The following is a 21308-nucleotide window of genomic DNA, read 5'->3' as shown; positions in this document are numbered from 1 at the left end:
TCTGGTTAGCAGGCAAGTGTCTTAGCCACTATGCTACCAGAGCTCCCTAAGAAGATTTTAGTATGCTAAAAATGGCCCAGAGTTAAATAAGGATTTTTATAGATATGATTTTGTTAGCTTTACTTTTATTTCCCTATCAATTGTAAATCCATGATTTTTTTCAATACTCTATGTTATGATGTATTTAAAATACTGATGTTAGAAATTAATAATAAATCTCATTACATACCTTTTACTTATCAATGCAACTTCACTTATTGGCTAGATAATTTGATATGATATAGCAGTATTAGTTGTCATCAATTTAAAAATATTTTCTATTTCAGCCACCACCCACAAGTACCATTTATAGCATTCTTTAGATAATAAAAATAATAATAAACAGTTTTAAACACATGAACCTGTCCTATCTTCCATTAATACTAGAATTATTTAGCACAGGTAAGAAAGGGTAGGAGGATAATTATTATGATAAGTGCTTATGAACCAATTATATCCGATTTCTTTTGCTGCCAATCTGTATATTCTTACATTACAATATAGTTGTACCTGGCAGTCTCTGATAGGGAGAAAGTTAAACTTCATTAACGTTGCATCACTAATTAATGCATAGTAAGTTGTATGGATCAACCCTTCCCTTCCTTTTTCCTAGTAGGAGCCTGGTGGCATACTTGTAAAGTGCTGCTACTAACATAAAGGTTAGTAGTTCAATCCCATCAGGTGCTCTGCCTGAGAAATATGTGACAGTTGGTCTCCAAAATGCCAAAAGCCTTGGAAACCATATGGAGTAGTTCTTCTCTGTTCTATAGGGTCACTATGAGTAGGAATCAAGTTGATGACAATGGGTTTGGATTTTTGGGGGTGGGGTTAGTGTACTCATTGATAACTGACTAGGAGAAAGTTTTGATGGAAATATTATTAATTTTCTTACATAAAAAATTATCATTATTAGTTGGTGTACCAACTCAAAATGACTCTGTAAAACAGAATGAAAGAATGTGTAGTCCTATGCCATCCTCACACCATCGCTGTATTTGATCTCATTGTTGCTGCCTCTGTATCAAACCATATCTTTGAGGGATTTCATCTTTTTTCACTTACCTTCCATTTCACCAAGCATGATATCCTTCTCCAGGAATTGGTTCCTCCTGATAACATGTCCAAAGTGTATGAGAAGTCACTCCATCCTTGCTTCTAAGGAACATCCTGATTGTATTTCTTCCAAGACAGATTTGTTCATTCTTCTGGAAGCCCATAGTATATTCAATATTCTTCTCCAGCACTGTAATTCAAATACATCAATTGTTCTTCAGTCTTCATTATTCATTGTCCAGCTTTTGCACATCTAGGAAGCTATTGAAAATACTATGGATTATGTCAGGAGCATCTTAGCCTTCAGAGTTACATCTTTGCCTTTTAACACTCTAAAGAGGTTTTTTTTTTTTTTAAAGCAGATATCATCAATACAATACATTATTTAATTTCTTTACTGCTGCTTCAATAAGCATTGATTGTGTGGATCCAAGTAACATGAAATCCTTGACAGCTTCAGCCTGTTCTCCCTTTATCGTGATGTTGCTTTTTAGTTCAGTTCAGGATTTTTGTTTCTTTATATTGAGATCGAATTCATACTGAAGACTGTAGTCTTTGATCTTCATCAGTAAGTGCTTCAAGTCCTCTTGACTTTCTGCATGCTTTGTTTGTCTCATCTGCATGGTGGAAGCTATTAATGAGTCTTCCTCCACTACTGATACCTCATTTTTCTTCATATAATCCAGCTTCAGAGAGTATTTTCTCAGCATAAACAAGCATAAACTTGATTAAGTTTGAAGAAAGAATAAAATGATGGTCTCTTAGTCTACGTACAGTTTCCTCATGACCACAGTTTAATGTTCTGGTATTGTCATTCTTCACAATGTTATACATTATTTGTTATAATATCATAGTCAAATGCTTTTTTACAGTCACTGAAACACAAGGAAACATCTTTTTGACATTGTCTCCTTCAGCCAAGATCCATCTCTGACACCAGCAACAATATCCCTCATCTATATCCTCTTCTGAATCAGGCTTGGACATCTGGCAGTTTTTGTTGATGTATTCCTACAACCATTTTTGAATTATCTTCAAGAAAACATTATTTGCATGTGATATTAATTATCTTGCTCATTAGTTTCTTCATTGGGTTACATCACATTTCTTCGGAATGAGTGCCAATATGGTCCTCTTCCAGTTGGTTGACCAGGTAAGTGTCTTCCAACATTCTTGCCATAGATGAGTGAGTGTTTCTAGTGTTGCATGTTTATTGGAACATACTAAGTGGCATTAGGTAAATACTTGGAAACTTGTTTTTCTTCAATGTTTTCATTGCAGTTTTGGACTTCTTCCTGAAAAAAAAAAATCAGTTCTTGATCATATGTTATTGCCTGAAATGTTTGAACATTGACCTTTTTTTTTTTGGTATAGTGACTTTGTATTTTCCTTCCATCTTCTTTTGATGTTTCCTGAATTGTTCAATATATTATCCATAGAATGAATAAAACAACTTGAATTTTCTTTTCCATTCTTTCAGCTTGAGAAATGTTGAGTGTATTCTTACCTTATGGTTTTGTTACTCTAGATCTTTGTATATTTCATTAAAACAGTTCACTTTTTCTTCTCAAGCCACCTTTTGAAATATTCTTTTATTTTATTCCATCATTTCTTCCACTTGCTTTAGCTACTCTACAGTCAAGTTTCAGTGTTTTTTCTGACATGCATTTTGGTCTTTTCTTTCTTTCTTGTCTTTTAAATGGCCTTTTGTTTTCTTTATGTGTGATGTACTTGTTGTCATCCCACATTTCATCTTGCCTTCAGTCATTACTGTTCAATACTTCTTGAGATGGTTTTTAAATTCAGGTGGGATATATTCAAGGTCATATTTTGCCTCTTGTGGACTTCCTTTAATTTTCTTCAGCTTCACTTTGAATTTGCATATGAGTACTTGTTGGTCTGTTCTACAGTTGGCCCCTGATTCTGATGGATGATCATTAGCTTCTCCATCTTCTCTTCCTATATATTCCATCTGGCATGGTCCACATGTATAGTCAATGTTTATGTTGTAGAAAAATGTATTTGTGATGAATAAGCCATTGGTATTGAAAAATTCTATCATACCATCTCCAGCAACATTTTTGTCACCAAGGCCATATCTTCGAACTACTGATGCTTCTTTGTTTCCAACTTTTGCATTCCAATCACCAGTAATTATTAATACATCTTGATTGTATGTTTGGTCAATTTCATACTGTATAAGTTGATAATACTCTTGAGTTTCTTCAACTATGGTTTTAGTAGTTGTTGTGTAAATTTGAATAATAATCATATTAACTAGTTTTCCATAAGTGTATGGATATTATCCTATCACTGACAGCATTTTACTTCAGAAGAGATCTTAAAAAAATGTTCTTTTTGATGATGAATATGATGCCATTCCTCTTCAATATGATTGTCCTCTTCAAAATGGCCAATACCAATCCACCTACTAGCCACTCCTCAGAAGGAAGGTTGGCCAATCTACTTCTGTAGTGATACCACCTCAGAAACCCAAAGAAGGGTCACTGGCTCGACGGCACATATCATAACAATGTCTAGAATGTCCATTTCACTTTTGATGAATTCTGATTTTCCTTTTCATGTTCATACATGGTATGTTCTAATTACTAATGGATGTTTGCAGCTATTTCTTTTCATTTTAAGTTGTGCCACTTCCACATCAACAAATAAGGTCCCAAAAGCTTTATTCCATCCATATAATTAAGGTGGACTCCATTTTGAGGCAGCAGCTCATCCTTAGTAGTATTCCCAATGTGAGGAGCTCATCTTCCACCATTATGTCAGACAACGTTCCACTGCTGTTCATAAGGTTTCACTGGCCAGTTTTTTCCAGAAGTAGATGCAAGGTCCTCTTCCTAGCCTGTCTTCACCTGTAATCTCTACTGAAACCTATCTACCATGGTTGACACTGCTGGTATGTGAAATTCAGTACCATAACTTCTAGCATACATTATATATAATATGCGCACACACATATACATATTTGAACATTGAAATTAATAAGTGATATTAATTTCATTGTATAGGTTACTAATATTTGTTCTATGAAAAGATTCTAGAATGTTGTTTCTCTTTGGTAAATCTGAGAAAGTTTGTTTCAGTGATTTAAATTTATCCTAAAAATCTAAAGGCACAAGATATGTCATTTTGTGAACTTGATATTTGAAAATGTGTGCCACAAATATTGTATTAGTCATTATTACTTTTACTAAAAAATATTTCTTTCACATATTAGGTTAACTTGAAAAGCCTGATCACTTAAGTAATCTCTATGTCCTTGGCAATGCCATATTCTTAGTGAACTTGCATATATATCCTCTATCCTGAATAGCTAAGGGAACTCCAGACCTGGCTCATTTTTTGAAGATCCAGTGGCTCACTTTTGACAATGCTCATTGAATTCAGGCCCTAAAGGTATCCCCTCTAAGTCTTGCATATACCAGAGTTCTAATTTATTATTTAACATGATATAATATTACAGTAGGTAAAATACTTAAAATCTATATAATAATGTCTCCTCCCTAAAAGATAGTGTGTACATATCTGTGTTTGTAGAGAATAATCTCTGCTTTCTGACAAAAGTCCTAACCCACACAACCACTATCTTTATATCTACTACATGACTCCAAAACTGGCCATTTTGAACTAAGTAGAAGAGGACAAAGACCAGGGGAAAATTCAAATTTTTCTCTTCTGAAAACTTAAGGTTGGGATTGTTGTTGTTATCAGGTGCCGCCGAATGGGCTCAGGCTCATAGCGACCCTGTGTACAACAGAATGAGACACTGCCTGGTCCTGTGCCAGCCTCACGATCCTTGATATACCTGAGCCCATCAATGCAGCCACTATCAATCCATCTCATTGAGGGCTTTCCCCTTTCTCATTGACCCTCCTCTTTACCAAGCTTGATACCCTTCTCCAGGGAATGGTCCCTTTTGACAACATGACCTAAGTAGGTGAGGTGAAGTCTGGCCATTCTCCCTTCCAGGGGGCATTCCGGTTGCACTTCTTCTAAGATAGATTTGTTAATTCTTCTGGCAGTCCATGGTACTTTCAATATTCTTTGCCAACACCACAACTCAAAAGCATCAATTCTTCTTCAGTCTTCCTTATTCATTGTCCAGCTTTCATATGCATATGAGGCAATTGAAAGCAGAAAATTTTAGGTTAGGTGTACCTTAGTCTTCAAAGAGACATCTTTGCTCTTCAGCACTTTAAAGATGTCTTTTGCAGCAGATTTGCCCAACGCAATACATTGTCTGATTTCTTGACTGCTATTCACATTGCTGTTGATTGTGGAACCAAGTGAATTGAAATCTTTGACAATTTCAATCTTTTCTCCATTTATTGTTGCTTATTGGCCCAGTTGTGAAGATATCTGTTTTCTTTATGTTTAGATGTAATCCATACTGCAGACTGTAGTCTTTAGTCTTCATCAGTAAGTGCTTCAAGTCATCTTCACTTTCAGCAAGCCAGGTTGTGTTGTCTGCATTTTGCAGTTTATTAATGAGTTTCAATACAATCCTGTTGCTGTGTTCTTCTTCATATACTCTAGCTTCTTGGATTATTTGCTCAGGATACAGGTTGAACAAATATGGTGAAAGGATACAATCCTGACACACTCCCTTCCTGATTTTAAACCATGTAGTATCTCCTTGTTCTGTTCGAATGACAGCCTCCTGCCTATATACAGACTCCTCCTGAACACAATTAAGTCTTCTGGAATTCCCATTCTTCTCAATGTTATCCATAATTTGTTATGATTCACACAGTCAAGTGTTTTTGCATGGTCAATAAAACACAAGTAAACATCTTTCTAGTATTCTTTGCTTTTAGCCAAGGTTCATCTGACATTAGCAATGATTGAGATTAAGAAAAAATCTACTTAATGTCTGATTAGGCCTGAAACTGAAAGCTTGAAAAGTTAGATCTTGTGCAGTGTCTCAATGCATGGAGAATCTGAGGAAGCTAATTTTCAAAAAGAAAGAATAAAATAAATGTTCAAAAGCAAGACGAATAAATGACCATACAGAGATTGAAGGAGAGTGATTAAGGATATAGAAATTTTGATTTCTAATGGCTTTCAAAGTCCTGAGAACAATCTTTCAAATAACATACGATTTTATCCTTGGGTTCTGAGAGATAGTTCAGCTTGGTGCTAATAAACATATTTTTCCAATAACTAGCATAAGTGTTTATTATTGCTTGAAATAATAACAATAAAAAATTCACAATATATTAAGCTCCTAGGGGAGCAAAGTATAAAACCAATCTTTTTGGTTTCTTATAGGAAACAGCTACTCAAGAAACAGGTAAAATCAAAGTCCATGTTAGCACCACTTCTTTAATTTAGGTACACTTCTTGAATGGAATAAGAAAAACATGAAGAGGCCACACATCTGATCTATCCATTTTCCCCAGAGCTGTCATTTGCAAAGGCCACTGAATGAATGAAGAAAAGCAGGAAGAGTTACTGGTAGAATGAGTTCTGGCTCTGCCATTTGCCAGCTGTGCACCTTGGGTAAAACAGTTAAAGTCTCAATATTCAATACTCAATAAAGTAAAAATACTCAGTAAAGTAAAAAAGATAAGCCAAGTATTTGTTGTAGGAAGATTGAACAGAAGAATGAACATAAACACACTAGGGTACTGGGAAATAGTAAATGCTTAATATATAATTAGATTTTATTATTACTGCTTGCTAAAATGTGTCTTCTGCTGGATTGTTTCGGGATGACACATGAAGTTTGACTTTGACACTTGGATACTTAGATTTTTCAATGGGGATCTGCTTTTGCTTCATGTAAACGTAGGAAAGGTGATACCACAGAATGTGGCAATTATTGAACAATATCATTAATAACGCATGCAAGTAAAAACTTACTGAAGATAATTCAAAAGTGGTTGCAGCAGTATATTGACAGAGAACTTCCAGAAATGCAAGCTGAATTCAAAAGAGGACGTGGAACGAGGGATATCAATGCTGATGTCAGATGGATCTTGGCTCAAAGCAAAGGATACCAGAAAGATGTTTACTTGTGTTTTATAGACTTTGCAAAAGCATTTGATTGTGTGGATCCTAACAAATTGTGGGTAACATGGAGAAGAATGGGAATTCCAGAACACTTAATTGTACTCATAAGGAATCTGTACATAGACCAGGAGGCTGTTGTTCAAACAGAAAAAGGGAACACTGCATGGCTTAAATCAGGAAGGGAGTGCATCAGGGTTGTATCCTTTCACCATACTTATTCAATCTGTATGCTGAGCAAATAATCTGAGAAGCTGGACTATATGAAGAAGAATTGGCATTGGGATTGGAGGAAGAATCATTAAGAACTTGCAATATGCTGATGACACAGTTTTGCTTGCTGAAAGTGAAGATGACTCGAGGCACTTACTGATGAAGATTGAAGAATATAGTCTGCAGCATGGATTACATCTCAATATAAAAAAAAAAAATCCTCACAACTGGTCACATAAACAACATTACGATAGATGGAGAAAAGATTGAAATTGTCAAAGACTTCACATTACTCAGTTCTACAATCAACGCCAATGCAAGCAGCAGTCGGGACATCAGACAACGTATAACACTGGTAAATCGACTGCTAAGGACCTCTTTCAAGTGCTGAAGAGCAAAGATGTCTCCTTGAAGACTAAGGTGCACCTGACACAATCCATGGTATTTTCAATCGTCTCTTATGCATGTGAGCGCTGGACAATGAATAAGGAAGACCGGAGAAGAATTGATGCTTTTGAGCTGTGGTGTTGGCGAAGAATGCTGAAAGTACTGTGGACTACTAAAAGAACTAACAGACCTGTCCTGGAGGAAGTGCAGCCAGAATGCTCCTTGGAGGTGAGAATAGCCAGACTTCGTCTCACATACTTTAGTCATGTTGTCAGAAGGGACCATTCCCAGGAGAAGGATGTCATACTTGGTAAGGTGGAGGGTTGATGAAAGAGGGAAGACCTTCAATAAGATGGATTGACATGGTGGCAGCGGCAATGGGCTCAAGTATAGCAAGAATCATGGAGCTGGCTCAGGACCGGGTGGTGTTTCATTCTGCTGTGCATAGGGTCTTTGAGTCAGAGACAACTTGACGGCACCTAACAACAACAACAACACTTAGGAAATCTGAAAACTTCCATATGTGCTTGCAAATTTTTGTCATGACAAAATGCTTGTTGCTTTTACACTATAAACCTCAAAGGAAAATCTGTATCTATCATCCTTATATTATTTGTGTTCTTGTTGTTGTTGTTATGTACCGTCCAGTCAGACCCGACTCATAATGACCCCTCCTTGGGTTTCCGAGGCAGTATCACTACGGAAGTAGATTGCCCCATCTTCCTTCCAAGGAGTGGCTGGTGGGTTTGAGCCTCCAGCTTTCTGGTTAGCAGTCAAGTGCCTTAGGCACTATGCTACCAGAGCTCCCAATGCTATCAGAATCTCTCTCAAGCATTTATCATGGACATTGCTAATAGAGGATTAAAAAGAGGAGGAGGAACAGTTGTATATAACTGATTACAATAATTCACAACTTAAAATTCTTTTTTTGATTTTTTTTATAGCTCCAAATCCATTAGTTAATAATTCTTCAAGGGAAATTCCTGTATTTCCATATCTTATACAATATCTCATGCAGCATGTTGCACAATGTAATAACCTAATTATTGCTTTCTATATAAATAAATATAAAAAGGCTGTTTTCAAAATTCTTTTTGATCTTTTCTAGTAAGCTGCATGTTCAAGGCAGGTAAGAGTTTTACTAAGTAAAATTAACTTAGTAAGAGATTTATAGGTGAATAATACTATTTGCATAGAGAATATTATTAATGAGCATAGATAGATGTGTTATTTGAACTCTTTCCACATGTACAAGTATTTGTCCTTCAAAATAGTGATGTTGTTGATAAAATTGCAACAACTTAAGTGTCATGTACGTGCACTATTTAAAGTACTTCATGTACATAAAACCATTTAATCTTGATAAATTTTGGATTTATATTTTGGGTCATTGTTTTTCTATATGAGACATTGATGGAGCTCTGGTTGCATAGTGCCTAAGGAGCTCTGGTAACATAGTGCCTAAGGCACTTTACTGCTAACCAGAAGGCTGGCTGTTCCAACCCACCAGCCATTCCTCAGAAGTAAGGTTGGGCAATCTGTTTCCATAGTGATACAGGATGAAAGTTTATACACATACACACATACACACATAATGGATTGCTTCCTCATGTAATAAACAGAAAATAAATGTCAGATAAAGTAAAGAGTTTAAAATGCAAGAGTTTATAAAGAAACTAAACATTTTTTAAAGTTACAGAAAAACATGTACAAGAATATCTTGATGACCTCAGTATGTGTTAGTATATCTTAAGACATTGAAGGCATAAAGAAATGTAGAACAGATGTATGCCTTTAACTACATCAAAAATAATATTTTCCTATCAGAAATACTTAATAAAGTAAAAAAGATAAGCCAAACATTGGTGAAAGATATTTGTGAGACAAATAACCAAGAAAGTTTTAGTATTCAGACTGTATTAAAAAAAAAAAATTGAAGGTATAAGAATAATAAAAACAGCCCAGCAAAAAACTGGACACAGAAATTAAAACACAAGTACTAAAGAGGAAACACTAAAGGCCCATGAACTGTAATATGTGTATGTGTATATATATGTGTATATATATGTATATGTGTATGTATGTGTATATGTATATATGTGTGTGTGTGTGTATTCAAAATTGGTCAGCAATTTCATATGTACTAGATAAGGCAAGGGAGTTCTAGTGGCATTGTGCCTAAGGCATTTGACTCCTAATCAGAAGACTGGAGGTTCAAATCCAAAGCCACTCCTCAGAAGGAAACTTGGGCAACTTCCTTCCATAGTGATATCACCTCAGAAACCCAAGGAGGAGACACTGTGAGTCAGATGTGACTAAAGGGCAGTATTTTTTTTTTTTTATATGGTACAAAAAATCATTAAAATGAAGGATAATGATATAGATCAGTGTAAAATTTTGTATATCATTTGTAGGAGTATTAATTAATTTGGAAAATAATATTACATATTTGTATATTAACATCTCAGATAACAACTCATTCATTTTTAAGTATGTATCTCCTATCAGGGTCCTTCATTTTTCATTAGCATCAGCATCACCTAGGGATTTCTTAGAAAAGAAATTATTGAACCTCTCCTAAAATCTACTGAATCAAAAATTCTAGGGTTGGGTCTCCATGATCTATGTTGTAATAAGTATTCCATGTAATTTTCATTCAAAATAAAGTTTTCATTGTCCTAGAGAAAATTTGGCACATGTACTCTTGGAGACAGTTACAAGAGTGTATTGTTAATCAAAGCAAAACAAAACAAAAGATTGTTATTAATACTAATGTTTATGGAAAACAAAATTTATAAATAAATAGTTACATAGTAACAAAATACAAAATTATTCTGAAGTCAAATAAACTAGGTGTAAATACACTTAACATGAAAGAATCTTAGAAATATAACACTGAATAGCTTAAAATTTACAAAAGATTACACACTTTGCAGTGTTCAAAATAAACAAAACAGTGCTATTGTTTAAAGGCTATAAGCAAATCACTCATTTGAAAAATGAAAAAATCAATACAAAACTCATGAAAATGGTTACTTCTAGGGTGCAAAAACGGCAAGGAGGCCACATGTTCTGACCTCCTCTAACCCCACAAGAGGAAGACAGGATTACCAGCAGTAACCCAAGGCCTATTCCTGCCAGGCCACACATGCTGCCTCCCCCCTCCAGCCTTTTCTCCAACCGTTCCTCCCAAAGCACCCACCACCTCTCTCCTGGGTTTGATAATTCACTGCAGTGGCCATGCAGAACTCACAGATTACGGGGTTTATTAGGGAAGGACCAGACTACAATTCAAGTTCAGGAAAAACACTCAGTCTCTCTTCCAGTCCACCATCCCTCGGCCAACAGTCTCTCACAGTCTCTTTCCCAGCAGTACTGGTCCCTCGGTGTCTCACTCAGCAATGCATGTCTCTTGCGTCTCTTTCCCAGCAGTACGTGTCTCTTTCCGGAGTGCGTGTCTCTCTCGGCAGCACATCTTCCTCCACCAGCAGTCAGAGTGAGTTCTACCTCCAGGAGGCCTCCTTTTGAGCCCAGAAGGGTGGTCAAACTAACCAATCACAGCATCAGAACTCTAAGCACGTAAGAGAGAGTGGGAACCTCCCAGAACATTGTATTGTGCCACGCCCAACAGAAATAACGCAGGTGGATAGCTTCAGCAATCAGGAGCTCCTCAGTTGCTCATTCCACCACTGAGTTTACAATGACTTATGGGTAGAAAAGCCATACAAAATAATTTACTACACCGCATAGGGATAAGGTAGCATGATGGGATACTGAAGAGCACATGAGCATGTGAAGTGACATTGAGTATGTTCCAATTCTTAAGATAGATGGTGAGATGAGAGTTATTTGGTTTACTGTAATTCTTTATATAATTTCCCATATCAAATAATGCATAGTATTGTTGAACAAGGAAATGTAATGGTCAACCAAATATTATGATATCAAAATCTCTGAAAGTATTATATCATAGTTATAGAAACTGTGTTAATTGCAATTAAATAGAAATTCAACAATAAATGGAGAATTAAAATTGACATTACTTAGCACTCTTCTGTATCCCATTCAAATACTTTATCAGTTGTTTTTCTTCTCTTTTTTAAATGGATATATTTCTGCTAGTTTATAATTACTGGAGTAATCTTGTTCAAATTTTATTTCATTAAAGTTAAATTGAGAATAACATTTTCAAAAAAATAAAATAAAAAGTAAAAGGAAATTTCTGTTATTTTTTCTATCTTATAATCATCAAATGACACTAACCTCTTACATTTTGAAAGCAAAAAATTCACAAATTATACTATCAAACTTGTTTGTTTATAGTAAGGCTTATTCCAAATCCCAGAGAAGCACAGGCTATTAGTAAAACACATAAAGTTTCATTTAAGACAGGCAGAGGAGAGTTTAGATGCAAATTGTTATTTTAAGTAGAATATACACCAAAGATGAGGAAATTCAATATTTTTACCAACTTCTGCAGTCTGAAATTGAATGAACATGCAATCAAGATATGTTAATTATCAATGGTGATTGGAATGCAAAAGTTGGAAACAAAGTAGAATCACTGGTAGTTGGAAAATATGGTCTTGATGATAGAAATGATACTGGAGATTACAAGATAGAATTTTGCAAGACCAATGACTTATTCATTGCAAATACCTTCTTTCAACAAGACAAATGGCAGCTATACACGTGGACTTTGCCAGACAGAATACACAGGAATCAGATTGACTACATCTGTGGCAAGAGGTGATGGAAAAGATCACTATCTTCACATAAAACAAGGCCAGGAGCTGATTGTGGAACACACCATCAACTGCTCATATGCAAGTTCAATTTGAAACCTAAGACAATTAAAACAAGTGCACAAGAGCCAAAATATGACCTTGATTTTATCCCTCCTGAATTTAGAGACCATCTAAAGAATAGATTTGATGCATTGTACACCAATGACTGAAAACCAGAAGAATTATAGGATGACATCAAGAACATCATCCACAAAGAAAGCAAAATATCATTAAAAAGACAGGAGAAGAAGAAAAGACCAAAGTGGATGTCAGAGAAGACTCTAAAACTTGCCCTAGAATGGAAAGTAGCTAAAGCAAATGGGAAAATCTACAGGATAAAAGAGCTGAACAAAAGATTTCAAAGGGCAGCACAAGAAGACAAAGTGAATTATTATAATGAAATGTGCCAAGACTTGGAACTAGAAAACCAAAACAGAAGACACATTCAGCATTTCTCAAGCTTAAGGAACTGAGGAAAAAAATTTAGCCTTGAATTTCAATACTGAAAGGTTTCATGGGCAATATTTTGAATGATGCAGGAAACATCAAAAGATGGATGGAATACACAGAGTCACTATACCAAAAAAAATTGGTAGATGATCATCCATTTCAAGAGGTGGCATATGATCAAAACCCAATAATATTGAAGGAAGAAGTCAAAGCTGCACTGAAGGAATTGGTGAAAAACAAGGCTCTGGGAATTGAGGGAATACCCATTGAGATGTTTCAGCAAATGGATGGTGTGGTAGAGGCACTCACTCGGCTATGCCACAAGATTTGGAAGAAACTACCTGGCCAACTGACTGGAAGATTATATATATATATATATGTACATTTATATATATCCATTCCCAAGAAAGGTGATCCCACAGAATGTGGAAATTATCAAACAATACCATTGATATCACACACAAGTAAAATCTTACTGAAGATAATTTAAAAATAGTTGCAGCAGTATATTGACAGAGAACTTTCAGAAATGCAACCTGGATACAGAAGGGGATGTGGAGCAATGGATATCATAGCTGATGTCAGATGGATCTTGGCTAAAAGCAAAGAACATCAGAAAGTTGTTTACTTGTGTTTTATTGACTATGCAAAAGCATTCGATTGTGTGAACCATAACAAATTATGGATAACTTTCAGAAGAATGGGAATTCCAGATCACTTAATTGTGCTCATGAGGAACCTGTACATAGAACAGCAGGCTGTCATTCAAAAGAACAAGGGGATACTGCATGGTTTAAAATCAGGAAAGGAGTGTGTCAGGGTTATATCCTTTTGCCATACTTATTCAATTTGTATGCTGAGCAAATAATCCAAGAAGCTGGGCTATATGAAGAAGAACGTAGCATCAAGAATGGAGGAAGGCTTATTAACAACTGATGACATGCAGACGATACAACTTTGCTTGCTGAAAGTGAGGATAACTTAGAGCATTTAGTGATGAAAATTAAAGACTACAGTCTACAATATGGATTACACCTAAAGAAAACAAAAAAACCTCACAACTGGACCAATCAACATCATGATAGATGGAGAAAAGATTGAAGTTGTTAAGGACTTCATATTACTTGGTTCTATGATCAACACCAATGGAAGCAGCAATCAAGACATCAAAAGACATATTGCATTGGACAAATCTGCAAAAGACCCCTTCAAGTGCTGAAGAGGAAAGATATCTCCTTGAAGACTAGGATGTGTCTAACCCAAGCCATGACATTTTCAATCACCTCATATGCATGTGCTGGACAATGAATAATGAAGATTGAAGAAGAGTTTATTCTTTTGAGTTGTCATGTTGGTGAAGAATGCTGAAAGTACCATGGACTGCTAAAAGGACTAAAATGTCTGTCCTGGAAGTGCAGCTGGAATGCTCCTTGAAAAGAGCATGGCCAGACTTTGTCTCCCTACTTTGGTCATGTTGTCAGAAGGGACCATTCCCTGGAGAATGATATCATGCTTCGTAAAATGGAGGGGCAACGAAAGAGAGGACAGCCCTCAATGAGATGGACAGACAGGTGGCTGCAGCCATGGGCTCAGGTATAGTAGGGATAGTGAGGCTCATACATGACCAGGTAGTGTTTGGTTCTATTGTGCATAAGGTTGCTATGAGTCAGAGACAACTCAATGATGCATAAGAACAAAAACAAGAAACACAACATCAGTTAATTTATTATTAAAAATAAGGAAAGAGTTTTTACATAATAATAAATATTTAAGGATAAGTATATATCTCAATAACCCAGGGCAGCCTTATTTCTATCTATTTTCCAAGTTTAACTATTAATAACTAATAATGTTAATTAGGTATGTTTACTGCAAAGCAGCAACATTCTTGGAGACCTCGAAAGAGTATGGAAGTTTAAAGGCAGTGGTCTAGTATGCCTGACACTTTGTACTAGTGATATATTTACCAAAACTCTGGAATGATAAAGGGAATTTATTTGCAAGTTGAGAAATCATGTACTTAGCAGGTTTTATGCATTTATATTTTGGGAAAACTATATAAACATGCATTAGGATGTCTAGAAAATGCATTTAAAGAGTCAGGAAACCTGAGCACTGGCTCCATCACTAACTCCCTTATGTCTATGGCTTTTTATCTTAGCTTCCCAGGGCTCTGTTTCTGCATCTATAAATGGAGAGTTTAGACTGGATGACTTTGGTTGACCTTCCTGGCTCTAAAAGTTGAAAATTCTACGTAATTATAATGTAAGTTTAGGCCTATATGTTCATCATAAATCATGAAATATGTACATAATTTTTAATTCCATGTTTATAAAGTGATTCTCTCATATGAAAAGAAGATAATGAAGAGTTCCCTGTGAATATCTGAATTCTAGTCTTTGAGATTACAAAAAAAAAAAAGGATTTTCAACATCAGATAGAAAGAAGAGTTTACTCTAAATGATTTCACCTGTTCATTTTCCCTTAAACTCATTGCACACTGCATCTTTCCTCTCATCTGCAGTCTATGGGCAATTCAGAGTTATTTTCACTGTGATAGATTTGTCACATTGATTTTATGAAGAGATAGAAAAGGGAATGATTGCCTTATTTCTGCTGCCCCTCAAACATCTTGATTTTTGCTATACTAGCATCAGTATTTCTGAAATACCTCCCAAAAGACATTGAAGTGACCTTCACCCAGCAGGTCAAGATGCAATATCTTGTGGCTTGCTGTTTGTTGTGCTGCAGAGGAAGTCAAGGTCAGGTAGGGTTGTTGGAATTTGTAATTCCTACACAGACTTATATTGCTAAAGATATATGGAACACTCTTATCCCCAAATGTAAGTGTTTCCTCATAATTTAAGCTACAATTCGCTAATCTGATACTGGGGGAATGAATCACTTCTTCATATTTGGGTTTAAATCATCTACAAAAAAATTGAAACTTTGATTAAAAATATGAGATACAGGTAAAGAAATTAATAGTTCACTTTACTTCAAGTATCTTTCCTGAGATTTATATCTGTGGTATGTATGTCAACCTAATTGTTCTATAAAAAAAAAAAAAAAGAAAGAAAGAAAGAAAGAATTTTGACAGCAGGAACAAAGGGAAAAAAAATCATTTCTTCCTACAGAGCCCACTACCATGCGAACACACATGCATGCATGCACACACACACACATCATACTCACCCTGTTTCCACATTCCCTATTTAAAATTGTGACTTGAATAGAATTAAATTGAGGGTATTACCAACTCTTGCATCTAAGCCAGACTCTTGATGAATCAGTTCTAGTATATGAACTGATTCAGTTTTTATATACCTTCATAAGCAAAGTTCAAGCCTTCTTCCTTTTCATCAGTAATTATCTATCAGGCTGATGACTGTGTACTGAATAAATCAGTGCTCAGCATGGAGAAAAAGACAAAAGCTAGAAATGAGAGGAAAACATTCTGACAAGGTTACCCAAATAAATATGTGAAAAAGAGGTTTTCATATTAATTTTTAAAAAGATTACAATAGACAATATAGCTAATTTTAAATACTTAATTTTATAGCTGTCAATTAAGCATTATAAGCCAATAAAATATATCCTCTCCACTTCTTTGTGTTTGTTTCCACAAAAATATTTTTGTAAAAACAAATAAAACATGTAAGGAAACTATTCTGTTTCAAATTGATGTATCTTTATTTGTATTGTAACACTTATTTATCTTGTAAGTGTATAGACTAGTCTTCCCTATGTATTACTTTCCTATGTATTAGAAGCTCTGGTGGCACAGTGCTCAAGGCATTCGACTGCTAAGCAGAATGTTGGTGGTTCAAACCTAGCTAATTGCTCTGTGGAAGGAAGATGGGGCAATCAACTTGCATAAAGATTTACTGCCTTGGAAACCCAATGCAGTCACTATAAGTTGGAATTGACTTGATGGTGTTTTTTTTTTTTTAGAAAAGTATATTACTTACTGACTCTGTTGGAGTTATCAATGGTAATGTGTACCTTTGGTATTTTACTTTTACTGTAATTTGTGAATTGTGATGTTTAAGATTTTTTTTAAGAGTGTACTTGTATTTGGAAATAGTTTATAATTGTTTTTTAAAATTGAGAAAGTGTCTTGGAAATATTCTTAATAAAATAAAAGCATTAAGAAGAAGATGAGCTATAAAAAGGGAAATACATAAAATCTAAGATTAAACTAACATAGGGATTTGGGAACAGTACTTGCCTTTGAACATCTTAAAAATCAAAATATTTATTTCTTTTTTATCATATCAAGCACCAAATTCCAAATTCTTTGCTTATTGTCTCAAAATACATTTCAAGATTCTTCTGGCATCTGTGACAACTGACCTATCTAACTTTTTGCTCTCTTTAATAGAAGCTAGATATGGCATTAAAAAGCCAAACTCCCCGCTGCCAAGTCGATTAGACTCATAGCGACCCCTCATTGGGTTTCCGAAGTGGTATCTCTATGGAAGTAGATTGTCCAATCTTCCTTCTGATGAGTGGCTGGTGGGTTTGAACTGACAGCCTTCTGGTTAGCAGTCAAATGCCTTAGGCACTACTACCAGAGCTCCTAGATATGGTATGTTGTTGTTGTTGTTTGCCGTCGAGTCGGCCCCGACTCATAGCGACCCCTCCTTGGATTTCCGAGGCAGCATCACTACGGAAGTAGGATCGCCCAACCTTCCTAGTGTCTTGTATAGGTATTATGTTAGAAACTTTCTACAAGATTCAAATATAAGGCTAGTGTTGAACACTCAATTTATGGAGTGGAAATACTTAGGTCTATGAGTTTATGCTTCTGTTTAAGTTTCAATCTGATGAATATTTTCATCCTTCTATTATACAGAGGAATACCAAAAGTCTATTTCTTATTGTTTCAGAATAATTGTAAGAGAAGAGAGAGAGAGAGAGAGAATAGCATGAGAAGTTAGACAAGTGTGTTCTGATTTTCCCTCTATCAACAGTGACCTAGTAATGGGAGATGTGACACAAATAGACGGAGAAAGTACAGGTTCTGGAAAGAGAATGAATTTTGAGTTGCCTTTTCCATACCAACTTAAAACTCAGCCAATAGTAAAATATAGCTGGCAGCAGAACACAGTATCACTATGGAAGTAAATTGCCCAACCTTTCTTTCGAGCAGTGGCTGGTGGATTTGAACCTCCAGTCTTCGGTTAGCAGTCAAATGCCTTAGGCACTATGCTACCAGAACTCCCTGTTTAAGCAATAGTGTTGCTGCAACAAGGCTTGCCGGAGCCTTGCCAGGATGTGTCCTATGTAAATATGGCATCAGTAGTACCCAAAGTTTCCCCATGTCATGTTAGAGAGATTCAAAGACCGGCTTATTTGAGAGCTCACCAGTCTGCCTTGGAGAAAGAAGAAGAGAAGGTAGGCTCCTGAGACAATGAGCACATTTATGGTATTCTTGGACTCAGAGATGACTACCATGCCAATAATAATTTATATGGGACCGAATATAAGTTGCCAAAGAGAGCTCCAAAATCCTGACCAAAGCAAGAAAAAATAGACAATCTATTACGCCAGGTGCTGACTTCAGGAAATGGAGGCAGCATTGTGCTCAGGGATAGAGAAATCAAGAACTATATGACAAGAATGTATGGATCTCTGCTACCACAAGATATATATGCATATGTGTTTGTGTGTGTGTGTGTCTCTCTCTGTGTGTATATATATGTGTGTGTGTGTGTGTGTGTGTGTGTATATATATATATATATATATATATATCAGAAGGAAGGTTGGGCAACTATGAGTCGGGGCCAACTCAACGGCACATAACAACAACAACATATATATATATACACACACACACACACACACACACACACACTTTTGGAATCCCTACACTCAGAATCTAAGACTACTTGGAAGGAGTCAAGAGAAGAATTGGAATTGAAGATACTTAGTAGTTTTCCTCCAACAACTTGTCACGACTGCATTTTTTGCATATAATACACCCATGGAAATAGCATGCACATGCTTATAACATGCATAGCACATATCAGAAACTCATGTGTGATGGGGTTGTGTAGTTTACCAAAAAACATGTATCACTCAAGTAATTTGGGTAAAATTGCATCAGTAAGTGAACCACTTAAATATGATTTGAAATGCTCTTTATTTTCTACTACCTAGTGAGCAATAGGTTAGGTAGATGGGCAGATCATTTACTTAAACAATATTGCCTTTTCACACCTGTAATATACCAAACACACACAGACACACACACACAAAATTGCCATTTAGTAGATTCAAAGTCACAGTGACTCTGTAGGAATCCCATGCACTATAAATTTTACAGAAGACTGCCTCATCTTTCTTGCACAGAGCAGATGCTAGGTTCCAACCTTTTGGATAGGAGCTAAATGCTTTAACTGTTGCACCACCACAACTACTTTCTGTACCATAATGTGGAAAATTTTCACTCAGCAATGTGTTTTACCAGTAAGTATTTCATTATTAATAATACAAATATTTCTTTTTATTTCTAAGCTATGGCAATGATGTAACTCTCACCAAATTGCCAAAATATTCTAAATTATGTCACATTTGATTATACATAAAGAAAAATAAAAGACTATAGAATGGTTCACTAATTATGCTTACCTGGCTATTTTAGTAATATTCTGTGTTTAGGCATATGAAGAATCTTGAGCTACAATTTTAAACATAGTTCAACTGCATTAATATGGATAACTTGGATGAACATAAAGTTTGTCTGTATTTGTATAGACAATAATGCTTCAAGGAATGCTACAAACCAAGAACAAGGAGATAAATATATGTTTGTCTTTATTCCTCATTTATCCAGCAACAGAAATATTTCCATTCTTTCTAATTTGAAATTGATACCACAATATGTGATCAGTATCTCTGGAACAGCTCTGACAGGGGAGAATTCTGCTTAATGACAATCTTTTTTCCAATGCATTTATACAAAATTAATTTCTTTGTTATAACCACACTATCTGATATCTGAACATGGTGATGTGTGCCATCCTATCACTAGTAACTATTCTCTTTGTTTAAGTAACTGACTTTTTTTTTTTTTTTTTTTTTTACTGCATGTTATTCCCTCCTATGCTTTTTGCAAGCTGAGATAGGGGTAAAACCATTTCTAATTTCTTTTTAATCTGGAATTTGGAGAAGTCATAAAAGTGGCAAATTTAAGCTATTTTGTAACCTGCTGTTATCAGTTCTTCCTATGCTGAAATCCTGCTGTTTCACAGTAAGCGTTTTTTTTATGGATAATTTCTGAGATATCACAGGTGAGTATCATATCATTGCTATACACACTTCCGTCAAATCAGATTCGATTCATAGTGACCCCTTCTTGGGTTTCCAAAGCGGTATCTCTATGGAAGTAGATTGCCCAACTTTCCTTCCGAGGAGTGGCTGGTGGGTTTGAACCACCAGCCTTCTGGTTAGCAGTCACATGCCTTAGGCACTACACCACCATAGCTCCCATCATTGCCATACAGACCTGAAAATGACTCTATAGAAATGATTGTTACAAGAAAGGCAAGAAATAGACTCAAAATCATATGAGTTGGTTGGTGTTATTGGTATATGCTGTCAGATGCATACCAACCTGACTCATAGTGACCCCTCCTTGGGTTTCTGAGGCAGTATCACTATGGGAATAGATTGTCCAACCTTCCTTCTGAGGAGTGGCTGGTGGGTTTGAACCACCAGCCTTCTGGTTAGCAGGCAAGTGCCTTAGGCACTGTGCTACCAGAGCTCCTAAAATCATATGGATCATTCATAATTGTATCATGTAATTCTACTGTTGTTAGGTGCTGTCAAGTTAATTCTGACTCATCATAACTCTGTTATAACAGAACCAAATAGCTCACAGTCTTGTACTAACCTCAAAAAATCATTGCTATGTTTTTATCCACTGTTCCATCTACTGTGTCAATCCATCTCATTGACATTCTTCCTCTTTTTTGCTGATGCTCTGCTTCAACAAGGGTGATGTCCTCCTCCAGCCACTTTACAATGACCATGCCTTGCAAGAAGAGCACTGCTGGTACAGTGGTTAAGCTCTTGACTGTTAAATGGAAGCTGATGGTTGGGATCCACAAACTGCTCTGGGAGAGAAAGATGCAGCAAGGTCAGCAGTTTAAACCCACCAGCTGCTCCATTGAAGAAAGATAGGGTGATCTTTTTCCGTAAAGATTTACAGCCTTGGAAAAACAATGGGTGTTGCTATGAGTAGGAACTGATTCAATGGCAGTGAATTTGATCTCCTAAAGATTGTTGTTGTTGTTGTTAAGTGCCGTCGAGTCGTTTCCGACTCATAGCGACCCCAT

General features: G+C 35.8%; 1 protein-coding gene across 1 annotated transcript in view; it reads left to right on the top strand.

The window, feature by feature from the left end:
* Positions 1 to 2206: 2206 nt before the first annotated feature.
* The window catches only part of ZNF804A (zinc finger protein 804A), a 71749-nt gene continuing 52647 nt past the window's right edge, over positions 2207 to 21308 (top strand). Inside the window, exon 1 of the mRNA XM_007950840.1 lies at positions 2207 to 2245. Coding sequence (XP_007949031.1) covers positions 2207 to 2245 — 39 coding nt within the window. The remainder of the gene's footprint in view (positions 2246 to 21308) is intronic.

This window comes from Orycteropus afer, unplaced genomic scaffold (assembly GCF_000298275.1).
Source record: "Orycteropus afer afer isolate SDZICR_OR568_19922 unplaced genomic scaffold, OryAfe1.0 scaffold00001, whole genome shotgun sequence".
NCBI lineage: Eukaryota > Metazoa > Chordata > Mammalia > Tubulidentata > Orycteropodidae > Orycteropus > Orycteropus afer.
The sequence above is the reverse complement of the archived record's forward strand: the minus strand, read 5'-3'. Positions and strand labels throughout refer to the sequence as shown.